The sequence below is a fragment of the Numenius arquata genome, chromosome 1 (genome assembly GCF_964106895.1).
Source record: "Numenius arquata chromosome 1, bNumArq3.hap1.1, whole genome shotgun sequence".
NCBI classification, from domain to species: Eukaryota; Metazoa; Chordata; class Aves; order Charadriiformes; family Scolopacidae; genus Numenius; species Numenius arquata.
Window position 1 is genome coordinate 56405894 of NC_133576.1, and position 17751 is coordinate 56423644.

General features: G+C 43.1%; 1 protein-coding gene across 1 annotated transcript in view; it reads left to right on the forward strand.

Annotated features, from left to right (window-relative positions):
- Positions 1-16289, forward strand: part of PHKA2 (phosphorylase kinase regulatory subunit alpha 2) — a 43174-nt gene extending 26885 nt beyond the window's left edge. Inside the window, exons 20-32 of the mRNA XM_074149672.1 lie at positions 48-136; positions 1266-1399; positions 2901-3057; positions 4096-4175; positions 4432-4510; positions 4636-4765; positions 6532-6633; positions 7278-7396; positions 9907-9954; positions 11873-12040; positions 13620-13673; positions 15051-15251; positions 15758-16289. Coding sequence (XP_074005773.1) covers positions 48-136; positions 1266-1399; positions 2901-3057; positions 4096-4175; positions 4432-4510; positions 4636-4765; positions 6532-6633; positions 7278-7396; positions 9907-9954; positions 11873-12040; positions 13620-13673; positions 15051-15251; positions 15758-15931 — 1535 coding nt within the window. The 3' untranslated portion in view covers positions 15932-16289. The remainder of the gene's footprint in view (positions 1-47; positions 137-1265; positions 1400-2900; positions 3058-4095; positions 4176-4431; positions 4511-4635; positions 4766-6531; positions 6634-7277; positions 7397-9906; positions 9955-11872; positions 12041-13619; positions 13674-15050; positions 15252-15757) is intronic.
- Positions 16290-17751: the final 1462 nt, after the last annotated feature.

A 17751-nucleotide genomic window follows, 5' to 3' on the forward strand; every position in this document is an offset into this window, starting at 1 on the left:
TGTTGACATGGACTTTTGGTTTCTTTCCTGTTGGCTTTGCTTTCCAGCTGTGTCTATGTCTCTGCCCACTAAAGTTCTGAACACACACCGGAAGTCTCTGAACCTTGTTGATAATCCCCATTTCTTTGAGACAAAGGTAAGCTGTGGGAATTTTTATGCTGTTTGCATTTTTAGGACCCAATACAGCGGCCTTTCCTGTGTTACCCAGCCAAACCCTCTGCTAGTTCTCATTTTGCTTCACAGACAAGCCATTCTGCCTGAGGCACTGAATAGCTACTCCCTTGTTTTGGAATTGATTTATTTTTTGGCTGTGAGAGGGTTTTTTGGTTAAATAGACAGTATCAAATGGAAAAATTTTAATAGTGTCTGCAGAAGATAAAATAATAGGTGATTATTTTAAAGGCCAAAAGTTGAGTCATCATCTTTAGTCCTAACCGAACACACAAAGGGAAGAATGGGATATTCATGACCTTTAAAGATGTTCTCCAAGAAATGCTACTTATAATAACTTCTGGGCAAGAGGGGACTCTGTGAAAGGACAGACGTCCTTAAGGCACCAGCCAAATCCCACTATAAGACAGGAAGATGGGATTGTGCTGGGCACCTGTTTTGGCCTAGTATGTGTGACCAGAGAGTGGTTACAGGAGGTTGTATCCAGCCTCCTGAAGGATTCTGCTCTACAGGCTCTGTCCATGGAAATGGTATTCTAAAACCATATACATTGCTGAATATCTTATTAGATGAAACTTCTTTTCATCCAAGAACTTGCCACAGGATTGCATTATCTGATTAGTGAACAAGGTAGTTTCATAAGGTTGGAAAATGGATGGTGGCAACATCTGCATTTGTAAAGCATCACATATGCAGGTTAGAGAAGGAACTCAAAAGCTCTAAATGATGTCAACTAAAAAAAGGTAGTATACTTCTGCGTTTCTCTTTAAAAGTAGCAGCACGTGACAGGGAAAGTGTGCAAATAACTTGGTTGCCTTCTTTTCCAAATTTTTTTTTGTTTTGTCAAAAAAAATTATTTCCTTGTTGACTGAACTGAAACTAGAGACAAGTTCCATTCTGGTGGTTGTATTTCCTGGGGCTAGTCTCCTTTTCATGTCTGCAGTAGTCTGGCAAGCACTATGTCATGTGTCTGTATTTCAATTGCAGAATTATGTTGCTTGGCTGTTGTATTTTTTAATGGGAAGCTACAGTTTGAATTTGATCTACTTTTTTCAAGATCCTTGCTTTGATTTTTCACCCGTCTTTGTTATCAGGACTGTGAAAATGCTTTGCACTTACCTAAAGATGCTCATGGTGATTTGGATTGCAGGCGGCTTGTTGAGCAGCTAAAGGAATGCCCAACGCTCCATGATCAAGCAGATATCCTATATATCTTGCATATACTAAAGTGAGTTATCCAAGTATAAACTTCAGCATCTTTATAGTTGGTCACAACTCTGATTATTCTTGTGTAAATGCTTTCTACTGTTCAGGGTTGTGTTTTGAGGGTAGAGGCTAAATATTATGGATTTTAACAGGGATATTTTCAGTTTGCTTGACTACATAAATCATTTGGATCCAAAACATGCTTTTGCAAATTTCAGAGTTGATTGGCATACGATTGCAAATTCATATAGGCTTGAAGGCTTACAAGTGAAATGCAAAAACACTTCCATGAATGACAACACGCTTTGCTATATTTGTGGCACTCTGTTAAGTTCACAAAGATTTGCTGTGATTTCTATACACAAAAAAGGAAGTGGAGAGTAACTTTGTCGTGTCATTTTCTAACTAAAAGCAAAATGCAGTTTTAATGAGTAGTCAGTATTTTTTCTTCTCATGCCTCTGCATGCCTAAGTGCATCCCTGGCTAAAACTCACTTCAACACATTCTTGGAAACAGTCTAACCTGAATTGTTTGGGTTAGTAAACAGCTGCTCATTAAATAGGTTTGATGGGAACAAAATGCAAATACAAACCAACAGAATCATCTTTTGTAGTACGTTTATTAGGCTTTTTTTCCTATGCAAGAAACTGGTGGAACCTGGCAGAAAGTTAGCTTTGGGTGCAAAGACGAGCATGTGTTAATCACAGATGGTCTTCCTCGCTGCTACAAAGGTTGTATTTTTGTTTATTTTAGTCTTTCTCCTGTGAGGACCTCTTTGATCTTGTTTTCCCAAGCAAAATGTTTAGCAGCCTCTCTTAAAGAGCAAAGGAAATCCTGAAAAAATACCATTTTGTTATTTAACTACTTGTAACACCCTTAATTTCCTATTCAGGACTTGTTTCACTGCAGGAGTCTGTGTTGGACAGGCTGGTGGACTCTGTCCCTCTAACAGGCGTTGAAAGGTCATTCTGTGACGCTTCAAAACATTGTCAACACGAAGCCGTAATGCAGTGAGTTTCAAAGCCAGGAGAGGAACAGAAACCTCCTTTGCTTTTTCAGTAATGGCATAAGCAGCATGGAAGCTTAAGCTAAGAAAGAGGCAGGGAAAAAAACTTGTAGAGCCCCTCTGAGGCATCTGAAAAATGGGTACAGTCTTCAGCAGTACTGAAGATATTGCTGGATTCTGCTCTGAAGAAGCACCACACGGAGCGTTCCTCCAGCAAACTGTCAGCGTGCATGCTCGATTTAAAGCTCAGGGGGAAATCCCTTGGGTGGGGGATTGCTTTGAAGTCACAGGCTCCTGGTTAAGCGAGTGCTCAAGTTAATATGTGAAAGTTCCTGGTATCAAGAAGTTTTGTCTACATATAACCAACCTCTGGTGAAGGCCTACATGTCCTTTGTATTTCTTAAGTCTGTCACCAAAATGAGCGATTTGATCCAAATCGGGCTGCTTGTTGTGTAATAAGGTTAAGTAGTGTAGTGTTTTATCTGATGAAAATTACTTTCCGTCTCTTCTCTGGCAGAGGCGCTGACTGGGACACAGAGCTGGATGGACAGTATGGCGTCACTGTTCATTGCCTACTCAATGAGCTCTACAGAAAGGCAGGCCTCAATCAAGAGTGGGGCTTGATCCGTTATATTTCCGGTATACTCAAAAAGAGAGTGGAAGTCCTGGCTGAGGTACGAAATGTAAATAATGCTGGTTCAGTTTCCTGCCAGAGATAAAACTACCAGTCTGCCAGTGGGGCTTGCTGCCTTCTGGTCTTACTTCATGTGTAAACGTCGGTTGCTCTTCCTATCTAAAATCTTATTGCGACATCTTTACCTTTCATCTCTACTGCCAACTGTGATAATATTGGAATGGACTGAGAATGTCACGTTGTAAATGATTGTGAAGGTGACAGTCATATCTGCAGGAAGCATTTTGTGATAATTGCCCTGCATGGTACTCGGTTAAGCCCAGCCTTTTCCATCCTCAAGACATGATGGACAAGCAGTACAGACATGCTCACAGAAAGCCGTGTGTGTTAAATTGCAAAGATACTGGAAACGAACTGGGGAGGAAGAGAGTAGAGATGATCTGGTTTGTTCTGCATTAAGGGAGGGAAAATAGACTCTTAAATCAGATGAACATTGCTTTGTGACGTCTTTGATTCAGGGTGCTGAAACAGGTAAACTGAACACCCACTTTTGAAGAGGTCACTATAAAAGAGTAAAACATTGGAGGAAGCACCAATTTCAGAATGTGTCAGGCTGGCTAATTCAGGAACGTGATGCAATATGTTCTGTGTTTGGTTTGTTTGGGTTTTTTTAAAGAGATATATTTATTTAAGATAGATTGTTAAGAGATACATTAGTACACCAAGTTTTTCATTGATTCAAAATATTTTTTGTCTTAAATGAACAACAAATGTTTATCTTGTGATAAAGGATAAAGTCCTTTATTGATCTGCCAGCCTCACTGGAGTCCCTAATCGTTACGTTGCTGATTTCAAAGAGCAGGGAAGCAGGCTTTCAGCCTGGGCAGACTCATAGCCCTGTTGACCTCAGGTGATCTTTGGCCACTAGCTAACAGCATTCTGCTGAATCTGTGTCTGGTAATTAATAGGAATGCACTTAAAAATTGCTTAAGAAATGCTTCATTTTGGGGAATTAAAAGCTGTATGACTTCCACATGACTCAGAGAAAGGTCTCTTGCTTTCTGTCGCATTATGATAGGCATGCACAGACCTTCTGTCACACCACAAGCAACTTACAGTGGGCCTGCCACCAGAACCCCGGGAGAAAATCATTACCGCGTAAGTTGAAGCTCTGCCTCAGTTACGGAAGCAGCCTGCTATCCAGCTTCCTGCTGGTATTGTTCTGCTGCTGTCTTCTTGTTGTAAAACTTACTCCTCACCTTCTGAAGGAATTGCTTCTGCCCAGGCAGAATCACAGGCACCTTGGTGGTGCAAAGATATTAAGATATTTCTGGGTCACTTTGTTCTGGTGTTTGTTCAAGAGGTTAGTAGCAGGTGCCTGAGTCACTGCTGGCTGTGGTTTGCCTTCTTGCAGCCCACTGCCACCTGAGGAGCTCACAGATCTTATCTATGAAGCAAGCGGCCAAGACATCAGTATTGCAGTCCTGACACAGGTATGAAGCTTGTGTAAAAAGGGTTCTTCCAGCTGTACCCAGTGTGGCACCAGTGTTTACTCTGTGACTGGGGGAGCCAAGATGACACACTCTAAATGGGTGCCCTTATGGATTTGTCCTTACAGGAAATAATTATGTACTTGGCGATGTATGTCCGGTCACAGCCTAGTCTTTTTGTGGAGATGCTCAGGCTTCGCATTGGTCTGATAATTCAGGTGATGGCCACTGAACTGGCTCGGAGTCTGAAATGCTCAGGTAAGAGCAATTTTATCATAAGGATACTTAGGCCGTTGTTTCTCCTTCACCTCAGTGGTTGTTTTTTCATTTACATGTGTTAAATCTTTTTATTGCCTTCTTCATTCATCATGCACAGTTACAAACTTTGAAAATAACTTCTCTTTTTGACTTAATGAAAGATTCCTGCCTGCCCTCCCCATCCTCCAGTTATTCAAACTGAAGTGGATATTAAATATTTAAGTCCCCTGACTTTCAGTAAATGTTTAAAGTTCAGGTCATCAAATTGCACGTGTGTGTATTTAGGGAACCAATGCCACTAAAGTCAATGAAAATTAGGACCCTAGGTACTTGAACCTTAATTCATAATTATGGTAGTTTTTATTCAAAGTAATTTCTGATCATCTTCCTTTTACGTGTAACCCTTTTCCCCTCAAATATGCTTAGTTGAAAAATATTTGCCATTTAGATTTCAGATATAGTGGTATAGTTATTTTATATAGTAGTGTTATTTTGGCAGGAGATCAGTAAAAAATTTCTTAGAGGACTCCAAGCTGTTGCATATAAATAACATACATACAATAAAAAAAGAATTAAGCAACAAACAAATAGTACAAGGTGAAAATATTTTAAGACTTATTTTCAAAGAGAAAAGTGAAACCAGAAAGGAATCATGACTGAAGAGGGATCTCAAAAATCATGGAAAAATTTTCCACATCAGTGGAATTGAAAGGGGTCAGAAGTCTAAGAAGGAGCAGTCAAGAAAGTAACCAAGCTAATATGACAAATATTATTGTCAAATGCTGGCACTTAGGAGAATGATCCGGGCCGTATTTTTGTAGTTTGGCTCTTGTTACCATTTCTAATGCCATAGCACACTCTAAAGGGAATAACTTCATGGAAGTGTATTTTCTGGTCCTCACCCCGGCCCCAGTTTTTTCCCTACTGGAATGAAGTGGGTGTCCCTAGTGGCTGGTTAGACGGGGCCCACCTTGGTGCTGCTGTTCTCTGGCTAACTTGAGTGGCTGCCACTGGGGAGTGGCAGGTTTCTACCTCAAGACAAAAAGTTGACAAAAGGAGCCAGGTAATTTTCTGGGATAATTCTGTTTCTGTGTGAAGAGTGCACAGAAAGCCCTGTTTCCCCAAAGCTGTAGCTGAATAGCAGAAACTGCTTTATTCACAGGGCAAAGGCTCTCTTTGCTGGGGTCCCTTTCATTATTCCTTAGCCTTAAATGCCAGCTGCTCTTTTGCTCTGCCCTCAGCTTTGTGGCTGCCTTTTCCATGTCTTCCTATGTCATGAGCACACATATGCGCTCATATGCATGTATGTGCATTTTCTCTCTCTCATTTACTTTATGATCCTTTAATCAAATAAAACACAAGCCTTCCACAAGCATGCGTTTCTTTATGGGATAACTCTGGCTCTGTAATTTACATCTGTATGTCATCTGCTGTTGGGAGATGGCTGTAATACCTCTCCAAGCAATCTGGCTCTACAAAGGAGCAACTGCTTTCTCATCATCAGCTTTAGTGAGGTTTCACACAAGGTGCAGCATACTGTTCACTAATGCAAATAGAGTTATTTCTATGCAGTGTTTGTTGTTTAGTCTTGAAATGTATTTTCTTTGAAATGTGAATCTACATATTTATTTTTTTAAAGGAAGCACTAGCCCCAAGGGAAATGTGACTGAACTTCATTCAATCAGCAGTTCACCTAGGAAAACAACCAATAAAACAACCTACGATGACGTTTGTAATTTTTTTTGGTTATGTTTTGTTTTAATTAGGTGAAGAAGCTTCAGAGAGTTTGATGAACCTAAGTCCCTTTGATATGAAAAATCTCCTACACCATATTCTCAGTGGAAAAGAGTTTGGTGTGGAAAGAAGCTGTAAGTTGTCCACTTGGGTACCTGTATATGTTAAGTGAGAACTATAAATACAAAGTTAGATTATCTTATAAGTAGGAATCTACTCTTGTGGCACGTAAAATAGAGATGTAAGTGATGTACTAATCATGGATGGCCAGTACCCATGTATGTCTGCAGTGGAATAACCAAAACATATATGATGGAAGCTGTCCTGCAGTGAAATAAGGTTGTATCAAGTTTTGAGTGATATGAAGGCAAATTTCTGTAATGAAGAAATTTTATATGACCAGAATGAAGACAATAAAAAAGGCATATCTAACCTGCTTTCAAGGGGTGTGTCTGTGGTGCCTGGGTATTCCCGACTGGCACTTCAGCTGTCTCCCAGCTTCATTCTTAAGCCCACACAGACACGCTGCAACTCTGGTGTCTTTTGAAGCTATGATTGCACAGTGTTTTGGAAAATCAGGTCCCAGTATCCAAGTACAGATCTAGGTCCCTGACTTGATGCAATCAGGTTTGATCTATTGACATGATTTGAAAGGATGCTGTCACCAAGAGCATTGTACACTTGTGAAAGCATATGCTTTTATTTTGTACTTCTAGATAAAATTTCATCTGCTTTTCTACACCCTAGAATTTTAAAAATGTCCATTTGCTTCTTTTAGTGCGACCTGTAGATTCCTCTTCATCTAGCCCTGCAATTTCTATTCATGAAATGGGGCATTCTGGAGCAACCAAAACAGAAAGAAGTGGTATTACTAAATTGAAGAGTGAGTTGAAGCAGGTGAGGGTTTTCCATCAATGCTCATCAGAAAATGCAGCTGTTCTGGTACTGTGTTATGTTAAATTTTTGTGTGTCAATTTTAGGAGACCATTTCTAATGCCAAATAGATTCTTGGTAAATGACAGAAGTTTCCAAACATCCGTTGATTTAAAGCTGTAGCCATTGATAGAAAGCCGTAAAGGGATGTTTCCTCCAAAAATGTCCTTCCTTTTTTGTTCTTGTTTCACATGCTGAATGTAGAAGAACTTGAACAAACTCTAATGCATTCATGGCATCAACTTTAAAACAGCTCTTTAATGATTTTTAGCTAAGGAAAGGTCAAAAGTACAAAGTGAAGCTTTCATGCAAACAGTGTTCATTTTTACACTCTGCACAAGTTGCTAATGTGGTCCGCATGCCTTTTGGAAAAGATACACTTGGAAAAGGAATCTTGGTTTGTTTTCTTCATGTTTTGTTTCTTCAGTAATGGAAGATGATTACTGCTATAATATATATATTTAAGTTCAGTATATTAAAGTACACAGCAACTGAGCATATAGAGAGAGAATCACAGAAAATACCTCCAAAATATTCTGAATAAATGTGACTGATGGTTTTGTTATGAGTGGTTTTAATTTCTCTTTTTTTTAAATGTTTCTATTAGTAATTTTCTTCTGCTGTAGATAAATAGGAAGGTAGTGATCAAGTGAAATACATTTATAAGAATGAATAGCTTCGTGTTGTTCAGTCTGGGTTATTCAGCCTGGAGAAGAGAAGGCTCCAGGGGGACCTGACTGTGGTCTTTCAGTATACAAAGGGGGCTTATAAGAAAGGTGAAGAGAGACTTTTTGCCAAAGCCTGTTATGATAGGACAAGGGGCAATGGATTTAAAGTGAAAGAGGGTAGGTTTGAATTAGACATAAGGAAGAAATTTTTTACAATGAGGGTGGTGAGACACTGGAACAAGTTGCCCAGAGATGCTGTGGATGCCCATCACTGGAAGTGTTCAAGGCCAGGCTGGATGGGGCTTTGAGCAACCTGGTCTAGTGAAAGGTGTCCCTGCCTACTGCAGGGGGATTGGACTAGGTGATCTGTAAAGGTCCCTTCCAATCCAAACCATGCTGTCATTCTGTATTAGAAGCGTATTTTAAAAAGACTCTCTTCTGAGAGCTTAAGCCTGATGAGTTTAACCTGAGGCCATTGCTGTAAGTTTCTGAGGAGGTATACGATGTTTTCCTTTGATTGAATGAAACAGATTTGCTCGATAAGCCTTTAGAAAGGAGTGGCATTTCTGCACGATCTTGACACAGAGCATTTGATGGTGACAGTAAAGATCAGTTAATGACCCTTCTTGGGACACGATAAAGCAGGGAAGCAAATGCATTTGTGAAACTCGCGGTGTCTGTCTCACAAGACGTGGTTGCCCTGTTTGAGCCATGCCGCTGGCTGAGCAGCGTGGCCGAGCTTAGTGGTACGGCCGTGGCTGTGAAGGTGCTGCTGGCTGCCTTCCACTGGCCCTCAAGTGATTTTGGGGGCTCAGTCTGAGCAGGGCTCCTGCTCATAGAGTGGGTGTCTTGATTTCAGGGCCTTTCAAGGAAGGAAGAGGGACTTGGCACTAGGTGGCAGCATTATTTTGTTTTAAATACAGAGGTGGGCCTGGGCTGAAACACTTGTGGACTTTTGCTGAGGTTGGAAACGTGCTTCCTGCGTTGCTTTTGCATTAGATGGAAACCTGGTGTTTGGCACAGAGGAGGAGTTGGCTGCTTTTATCTTTGTTTCTCCCCATCTTTTCGCTTATACTGCTTCCTGCCACATCTCGCTGCATTTTCTGAATAATCCACTAAATACTGATTTAATGTCATTTTGACAGAGAGCAATCAACTTTGTGTTACAAGCAACAATTCAGTACTTGCACTAACATCTCTTTGCACCAGAGCTCAGGTCCTGAGCGACTGCTTTTGCTTGGGTCTGAACCATTAACACTTAATTACGAGGCATGACTTGGGGTCGACGGTTACAGAAAAGTGCTGTAAGTCTGAGGTGCTACATCCACATTTCAGAAAAAATTCTGCCTTGCGGCTGTTTGTTTAGCACTGCCCACCCAGTTGGCAGCCCACAGGCTTTCTGCAGCAAGATGACCTTCTCTTGCAAAGAGAAGCTGCTGACATTGCGATGCATGAGGAATGGAAGGGAAGAGCTTGGGGCTTTTTTCCCATCCTTGAGTCGCAGGGAAGCTTTTGCATGCAGCTTAAACTGTGGTGGTTTGTGTTGGCCAGGCTTGGAGCTCAGTGGATGGCATGGGCAGCTGGTGGCTGCACCACAACCAAGGAGGCCCCCAGCACTGTAGGGTCTGCCTTGTGGTCACCCTGGCAATTGGCAGCAGCTGCCCCAAAATCAGCCAATCAGGCAGTTTTCCCCTGAGTACTTGATCTTATTCTTGTCTTTGAACAGACAGGTTACTTAACCTTGTTTGTGTCCTGTTCTGTCGTGTCTGTCTGTCTGACGTGCTGGTGTCTGGTTTTGTTTTGTAGTTCTGTCATGAGGGCCACTCCATGTCCAGCAGCATGTTCGCTCCCACGGTAAAACGTCGTCTGCAGCTCTGCACCTGCTCTTCACCCTGTGCGTGTGTGTGTGTGTGTGCAAGGGTCTTAGCTCTAGACACCTCCCTGTGGCTTCTCCTGTGCAAAAATTGTTTCAAAACCCTACCTCTTTGTTTTGTTCATCTTCATTGGGAACCCATTCTCATTAGTAATCTTTTAATAGAAGCTGAGTCTCGCGTTTAGAACCACTTAGTTCTTCTGAAGCTTAAGCAGTTGTAGCAGATAAAGCACTATGGCAGATTTAGCTACTTGATAGTGGATTACATTACAGGTGTCATCAGTATTTAAAAGTAACATAAGGTTGATAAATGCTGGCAGTCTATGGACACCAAGGAACCCAGAACAGTTTCAAATTGCTGAGACGGGGTTTATGGGCATGGGTATTTCCTCAGGCAGTCATCTTCTTTCAAGGCAGAGAACTGTAGCTTTTCTTAAGCTCTCACTCTTAAGAAGGAAGATAATTGTTTAAATATTTTACCAACAGAAACCTCAACAATTTAAATTAAGTCCAAGTCTATTATGAAGAGACGGAAAGCTTGCAGCTGCGCGTGCGCTTTAAACTGGCGGTTGTGATTCGTGGTTCTCTGCATCTGCAGACTTGCTGCTGATGGCACACCTCCCACGTGTTCTAAATACACAGCTGCAGAGCACCACTAGCCCTGTGGCCTGGCCTGACAACTGCCAGGCTGCTGTTGCCTCTTTCTTCCCCCCCATACCAGTGCAGAAAGGCAGGCTTCAACTGTGTGTTTGATTCAAGTGCACAGAATTGTTCAGTGAGTTCTTTGCTTCTTTGAACCGGCCGAGTAGCCAGGTGAATTATTGTATGCAGGTGGGTTTCTGTACTTTGGCACCCACCCTCCTGCTGACCTCCTGCATCCTCTAGTCCTGCTCAACAGGGTGGAGGAAGTTCTGTTTCAGTGTGCAGTGGAAAGGAACAGTATGCATCAAGCCACCAAGGGAACACCACCTATGCCTCACTGACACCAATAAGAGAGAATATGGACTTTGTTTGCAGTTGTTGGTCTTTTTGCAGAGGTTGGCTGTGCAGAGTCATTCAGCCTATCCTTTGCAAATGTACAGGTTTTGTTCTTATTTCCCCCCTTCCCCAGTATTTTGCTCAGGCAGTTCCTTACTCGGAGATGATGGGATTTGAGATGGGGCTGTCAGTGAAGTCCTTTCTGGGCTGAAAGTAATAGGTGTGCAAGAAGGAACAAGGAAACAGAAGAGCACGTTCTCTGGGAGCGCAAAGAGTAGGTGCATGTGTGTAAATGGGAACAAGAATTTGGTGGTAGTGCCACAACTTCGAAGATGATTTGCTGCCTGATTTAGTCTCCAAGTCTGGTAGAGTAAAATAATAGAACAATAGTGACAATAAAGCAAACAAGACTGATACTTACAGAGAGGCAGGTGTGATGATTACATGACCACATGAGATAAATTTTTTATTTACTTATTTTAATGGAGCTTTTTGCATGGAGGACCTCTCTTGCTGGACTCATGGGCCCTTTGGTTCTCTTACAACACTGAGCCCAAAGTCCGAGCCATACTGACCTGCAAATCCCACCATCTTGCGCACCACTGGCACAGCCCTGGCAGCCAACTCATGCTTGTTAAAATAGCCAGGCCTTGTGTCGAACCAACCAATGAAGTTTACTGGGTTATGCCTTGTTGAACTGCTTGCCTGTTTTGTTGAGAAATGATAGAAGTACCAGAGAACTGAAGCTTGTTGTGAAGAGGAGAGAAAGGGATCAGTCCTACTCCATCATCGTGTATGACATCATGGCCTCTATTTTTTTCCCTGGTTCTGAGGTAGCGTTGTAACAGAATGATGTATTTACCAGGAGTAGCACTTGGGGTGATAGAAGGCAACTAACAAAGGCTTTAATGTTTCTTACAGAGGGGTAGTACTCCATCATCTCCCACTAGTACTTCTCCTGCTGGCTCCAGTGGAGACACGAGCTGGGGTGACAGAAAAGGGCAGTGGTTGCGCAGAAGGAGGCTTGATGGTGCTATTAACAGGGTTCCCGTTGGCTTTTATGAGAAAGTGTGGAAAATCCTTCAGAAGGTAAGTTGACAGCGGTGGAGGGCAGGAAGCAAGCAAGCTGTACGGTAACCTGGGGAGGTGAGGGTCCAGAGGCTGCGTGTTGCCGGGAGTTGAAGTTGGTCTGCAGCTGGAAGACTGGTGGAAACTAGAGTCATTAGTAGGAGTATGTCTCTTGAGCATAAAAGGGCTCCCCTAACACAAGTTCACGTGTGTTTGGAAGTGTATTTTTCTCTGAAACTGCTGGCACTGAATTTCAGCTGACCAGTTTTGTTCCAGTGCTCTCTGTTTTGCATCACCCATGGCCTAATGCAAGTTGTGGCCAGTGCCGCTGAGGGGCACTGCAGTGCAGTTCAGAAAAGCTGCAAGGAATGAAGTAAGAAACTGTATTGACTCTTCCAAAACGTCTTGAGATTTCTTGCTGGCTCTTCTGAGCTGTATGGAATTCTTAACGTTTTTTTGTTTGTTTTTAAGTGAAAAGTAAGTCCTTGCCAGCACCTTGGAGATCAGGGGTATGGAAATGTGTTGAAGCAGCTCTCCAGGAAGGAGGAGAGGGGAATTATGAATTTTTACTCATTTCAAAGTGATTATGCACCTGTTCCTCTGCTTTGCTGGATGAAAGCCAGCATTCGGCACCTTGCAGCACTGAGCTGTTCATGCCTACGCAGTTGGGAAAAATGTGCATCACCAGCTCAGCTTGATTTTGGTTGGCCTTCTAAAATCACTTATGCTGAAGCTGTTAGTGTTGATGTCAGCCAAGACGTGTCATCTATGGCTATTTACTAATGGGATCTTTCAGCAGAGTGAGCATCACTTCTGTCCTGACCTAACGTAATAGCTGAGAGTATTGGAATGGTTTTCTGGCTGTTAAAATCAATTGTTCTTATTTGTCTTGAGTATTTAATTCTTAAACTCTCTTTGGACTATTCATAGAAGATCTCTCTTCTGCTTGGTGTGGGTTTGTACCTCGGGTACCCAGATGTGTCATTCCTTATCGTGCCTTCTCACCATTTAGGTTTTGCAACTCTTCTTTTATACCCCTTGGTATTCCTAACACCTCCTCTCCCTCACTGTTGGTGGCCTGTGTCCGAGCACCACAACGTGTTGACATCCTTGAGTTGCGGTGCCCTGGATATAAAACACTTAACTGAATGTTGCTTTGGCGAAAATGAAGAATAAAGGTTCTGACTTCTGTGGTCTGTTGTCGTGCCTTTGCATTACCTTTTATTTCTACATCCTTTCCCACAGAATGTTCTCAATTGATCTGTTTTCCTCCTTTGTGTGCCTCTTGCTGTCGTGGCTCTAAGTACTTTCATCGCCTTCAGTTGCTGAACTGGAACACAGCACGCTCTCTACGTGTCATGTCAGGCTATTTCTAACCTTTGCCAGATTACATAATAACTTCTTCAGCAAAGGTGGAATAATATTTTTAATGGGTTTTATTGCAGTTGTTTGGGGTTTTTTGTGGATTTCTGTGGGTTTTTTTAAATGAGGGTTGTTACCTATTGGCTGGTGTCAGAGAACACTCAGATTTACTTGCAAGAACTGTAATGAAGTTACAGAAGAAGAACAAAAATTCATTGTCCAAATGTTGTTGTTTCAGTGCCATGGTCTGTCCATCGATGGGTATGTCCTTCCTTCTTCAACCACCAGAGAGGTAAGTAAAATGCCAGCGATTTTCTAGCCCCATTACTGAATGTTTGGTTTGACGGTGTAAGGTGCAGCGGGGCTGCTGTTGCAGATCCTTGCTTTTAAGAAGGTTAGAGGATCTGGACCTTCCCTCCAGTACTTCTGCCAGCTTCCCAGGGCTGTGCAGCTGAGTTCCTGCCAGGCAGGCCAGGGAATGGGTTTGTGGCAGGTTTTCCCCTTTGCCGAGCCTGCCTTTTGCACACCTTTCCTGATACCGTGCGCCCACGGAGCAGTGCTTGAAAGAGGGTGGCTGATGGCAGTCCTTAGGGCAGGGTGAGGAGAAAGTGAGGCCTTGTTGGAATAAAGCAGACGTGTTGCTTGCCACTTATTTTTTTTAATATGCTGCAATAGCAGCCACTGTGTTTTGGTATCACAGTCTCAAAAGTAAATACCAATTAAGGATGATTGTTTCTAACCAAAGCTTTGACTCTTTAAATCCATAACCTTTACTTACGGGTTTGTTTTTTTTTTCCTTAGTTGGATTGCCACTCTGTCTTTAGGTGCTCAGCCAAATTTTGAATTCACATCTATAGAACAAACTTGTTGAGCAGTAATCCATCAGTGCAAGAGAGGTGCTTGTGTACCTGAGACTGTTTCCCTGTCTGGTTCCCTCACGTTTGTCTCTGGCTTCCTTCTCTTCTGAGGGACAGTGGTAGCAGCTGAAGAGAGGGGCTGGAATTTTCTGCCAAATGTAAACCTTTTTTTGCAAAGTGGAGAGCTTTATTTATTCCTATTGTGTAGATAAATAGGCTTATATTTTTAGCCTGTCAGACCTAGACAGTATCTAATTTTGCTGTTTAAAGGAATCAAATGAAATAAGCACAAACCTCCTAAGGCAGCAGCCTTTCACATAACATCCATAGAGCTATGCCAGCGCAAATTAGGCTTCTTTACAAACAGTATAGCTGTATCTCTGTGTGGAAAAGCATTCGCTCTGAGCAGGTGGTTATTTTTAAAACTCGACAGTAATTTTGGCTTTGCAACCAACCTGCAATGCCTGAAAGATACTGACAAGGCAGGGCGCGTGAGAGCACAGCACGGGGAGCAAAGAGTTAATTTGCCAGCTAAGAATCGGCAGCAGTGCTGTGCGTACCTCAAGCGTGTGCGTGATGGGTTGCAGGGCTGGAGCAGGCTTCTGCAAGTTGCATAACCGTTTGCAGGACCAGGGCCTAAGCAACCCAGAAAGTTTTTCTAAGTGCCAAAGCCGCACAAACGCTGTGTTCGCTTCAGTCAGCCTACCCCCGTGTGCAGAGCGGAGCATATGTTTAAGTGCTTGCAGGATGTGGGGGAACCAGTCTTTTTGGGTTTGTCAGTTTTTCTTTCCGTTTCTCCTCAAACTTGCCAGATGACCCCGTGCGAAATCAAGTTTGCTGTGCACGTGGAGTCGGTGCTGAACCACGTACCACAGCCTGAGTACCGGCAGCTCTTGGTGGAAGCTATTCTCGTTCTCACCTTCCTCTCTGACATCGAGGTGAACAGCATTGGGGGCATCATCCACGTGGATCGAATCGTGCACATGGCCAATGACCTGTTTCTGCAGGAGCTGGTGAGTTCGAAGGGCAGCTGTGGGAAGGCTCCGCATTTGAAAATTGTCCCCTGCTCCTTTCTTAATATGTGGGATGAGCTTGATTTTTTTCCCTTATACTTCCCCCTGCGAAGACAGACCAGGTCACTTCTGGAAATATATTTGGAAAACTAATTTAAGAATTGTGGGAGATTTAAAGGGAATAAAATTGTAGTGGCTAACAAGCTCTGAAGTAAGTGAAGTGGAGTTTTCCTTCGCCAAAGCATTAGGCTTTACCAATATTTGAGTAATCCCACTCACCGCCCCCAAAGGACAAAAATCTGGGAAGCTAGATGTTCCTCATTTACTTACGCTGATCCAACTAAATCATGCGGGTCCTATAAAAATCCTGATTAAGGTTTTCATGAGGGAAAGGAGAATTGCTTTCAGTATTCAGCACAAACATAAAATCACCAAGTGTGGGGGGGTTTCCAATAAATAAGCATGTGCGCCTGACTTTCCCTCCATCTTTGCTCGTGTCTTTTCAGAAATCCTTCGGAGCTACTGGTAGTATCTTGGAGAAAGACATAGCCACAGGAATTTGCCACTTCTTTTATGACAGCGCTCCAAGTGGGGCCTATGGCACCATGACATACCTAACGAAAGCCATAATTATTTATTTACATGATTTCCTGCCTAGCACAGGCTGTGCGATGCAGTAAGCGGTGCCTCATGGGGGAGGGAAGGCTCAGAAGCTCTTTCTCCCCATTTCCCTCTCCTGAACCTCCTGTTTAGTTGCCGCGTGTTTGTGTGCTGTGCACTACCTCAGCGTTTTACACTAGTCCTCTTGCTACCTGCACGCCTACCTACGGGGGACAGGTAGGTAGAATTTCGCCTGGTTTTAAGAGAGTGTGTGAGAAATAACAAATAACGAGGCTTATTCTGCCCGAAGTACAGAAATGTAATTCATATTAAATTAGCAAGAATTATACAGTTCTGCCAGGGGGAAAACAGATTACTCTGTGGAGATCAAAAGGCATAATAAAACGAGGGAGCTGTATCTTGGGCATAAAGTCTCCCAAATAAGGGAAGTGATGGAATTCATTAATTTTTCGCCTGCTGTGTGTAAATGTACATCATTGTGAATCACTAATGCACAGTGTGAAACATCCAGGGAAATGTAAATTAGAGGGATAGGAATAACTTGAAATAACCAGGTGATATTTCTAATACACGTTTATCCTGATTCTCATCTCATTTGCGCCTAGTCAGTGCAGGGCTGACACCGGTAGAGACAAATGTCTTACAATATCCACTAATTTGAGAGGATGGCCTCTCTCAGGAAGCTGCATCTGTCTTTAATCTGAACAAAATAGCTTCCTTCCCTGCATCCCCGAGGCTTTGGAGGCAAAATCTCAAGACTCCAGCTTCTCCAAGGTGACAGACAGTTTTATGCCTGTAATCCCTTCCTCTGAATGGGGCAAGATAAACCTCTTTCACTCGCACCCTTTCCAAGTCTTCCGATCTTTTCCCTTGCAAATAGCCTCAAAGTTGAGAATGGCATAATTGCCACCCTTCTAGTGCAGCGGGAGTTTATGGAAGCCTTTGATGTTTCTCTTTTTTTTTTTATTTTTCTCTTTTTTTTTCTTTCTTTTCCCCCTTTTTTTTTTTTTTTTTTTTTTTTTTTGATTTAAAGTTGCACTTGCCACACGTAGTTAGAGAGCTGCCTGGAAGTCTCCCTTCAGACAGCTCCCAGGTCAGTGCCTCTGCCTCGAATCTGTCCACTGGAAACCAGTTTCTGTGGCCGCTCCGAGCTGCTGCAAGGAGAATATGTGCGTCCTGCAGGGAAATGGCTCTGTGGCTATCGGAACTAAAAACAGGTAGGCGGCTGCTGGAGGGGGAAGCCCCGCTTTACCCCAGGCACCAGCTGCGGTTTGCCTTGCGCCGGCACTGCCGGTTTTGCCGCCAGCCAGCACACATCTGGGTGACAGCGTAGGGAGGTGGCTGGAGCTTTAGCCTCTCCCGTGGCCGTGGGCTACCTCAGCAGCGTGGGGGTGTGCCAGCACTGCTGCCCTGCAAAGAGAGGATCAGAGCCATTCTGCCTCGCCAGGTAGAGGGGAAAAGGGTAGATATGGCTTGAAAAAATTATTTTCTGTGCTAGTAAGTCTGTTAAGAATATTTCTGTGAGACCCCCCCCCCCTCCACTCTTTTGAAACGTAACTATGCCATTTTTTCAGGATTTAAAAACTTTTTTTGTGGTAACAACAGTATGTGGTGCTTTTGAGAACGAGATTTTTGGTACCAGTTTTATACAAATACCTGAAATACTTTGATGAAAGGTGGGAAGTAAACCCGTCTCACTTGCCAGTACCCATGGTCCCGGGGAGGCTCAGCTCCCCGTGGCCACGCCACCCTGCCTGCCGTCCCTCTACGGAGTCGCTGCTGCTGCAGCAACGTCTGGACACTGGATCAAGAGAGCGAAGGTGTGGGAGGCCTTAGGAGGCGATTTAATGTTTTTGCGGAGACCAGGAGAGTTTGGCAG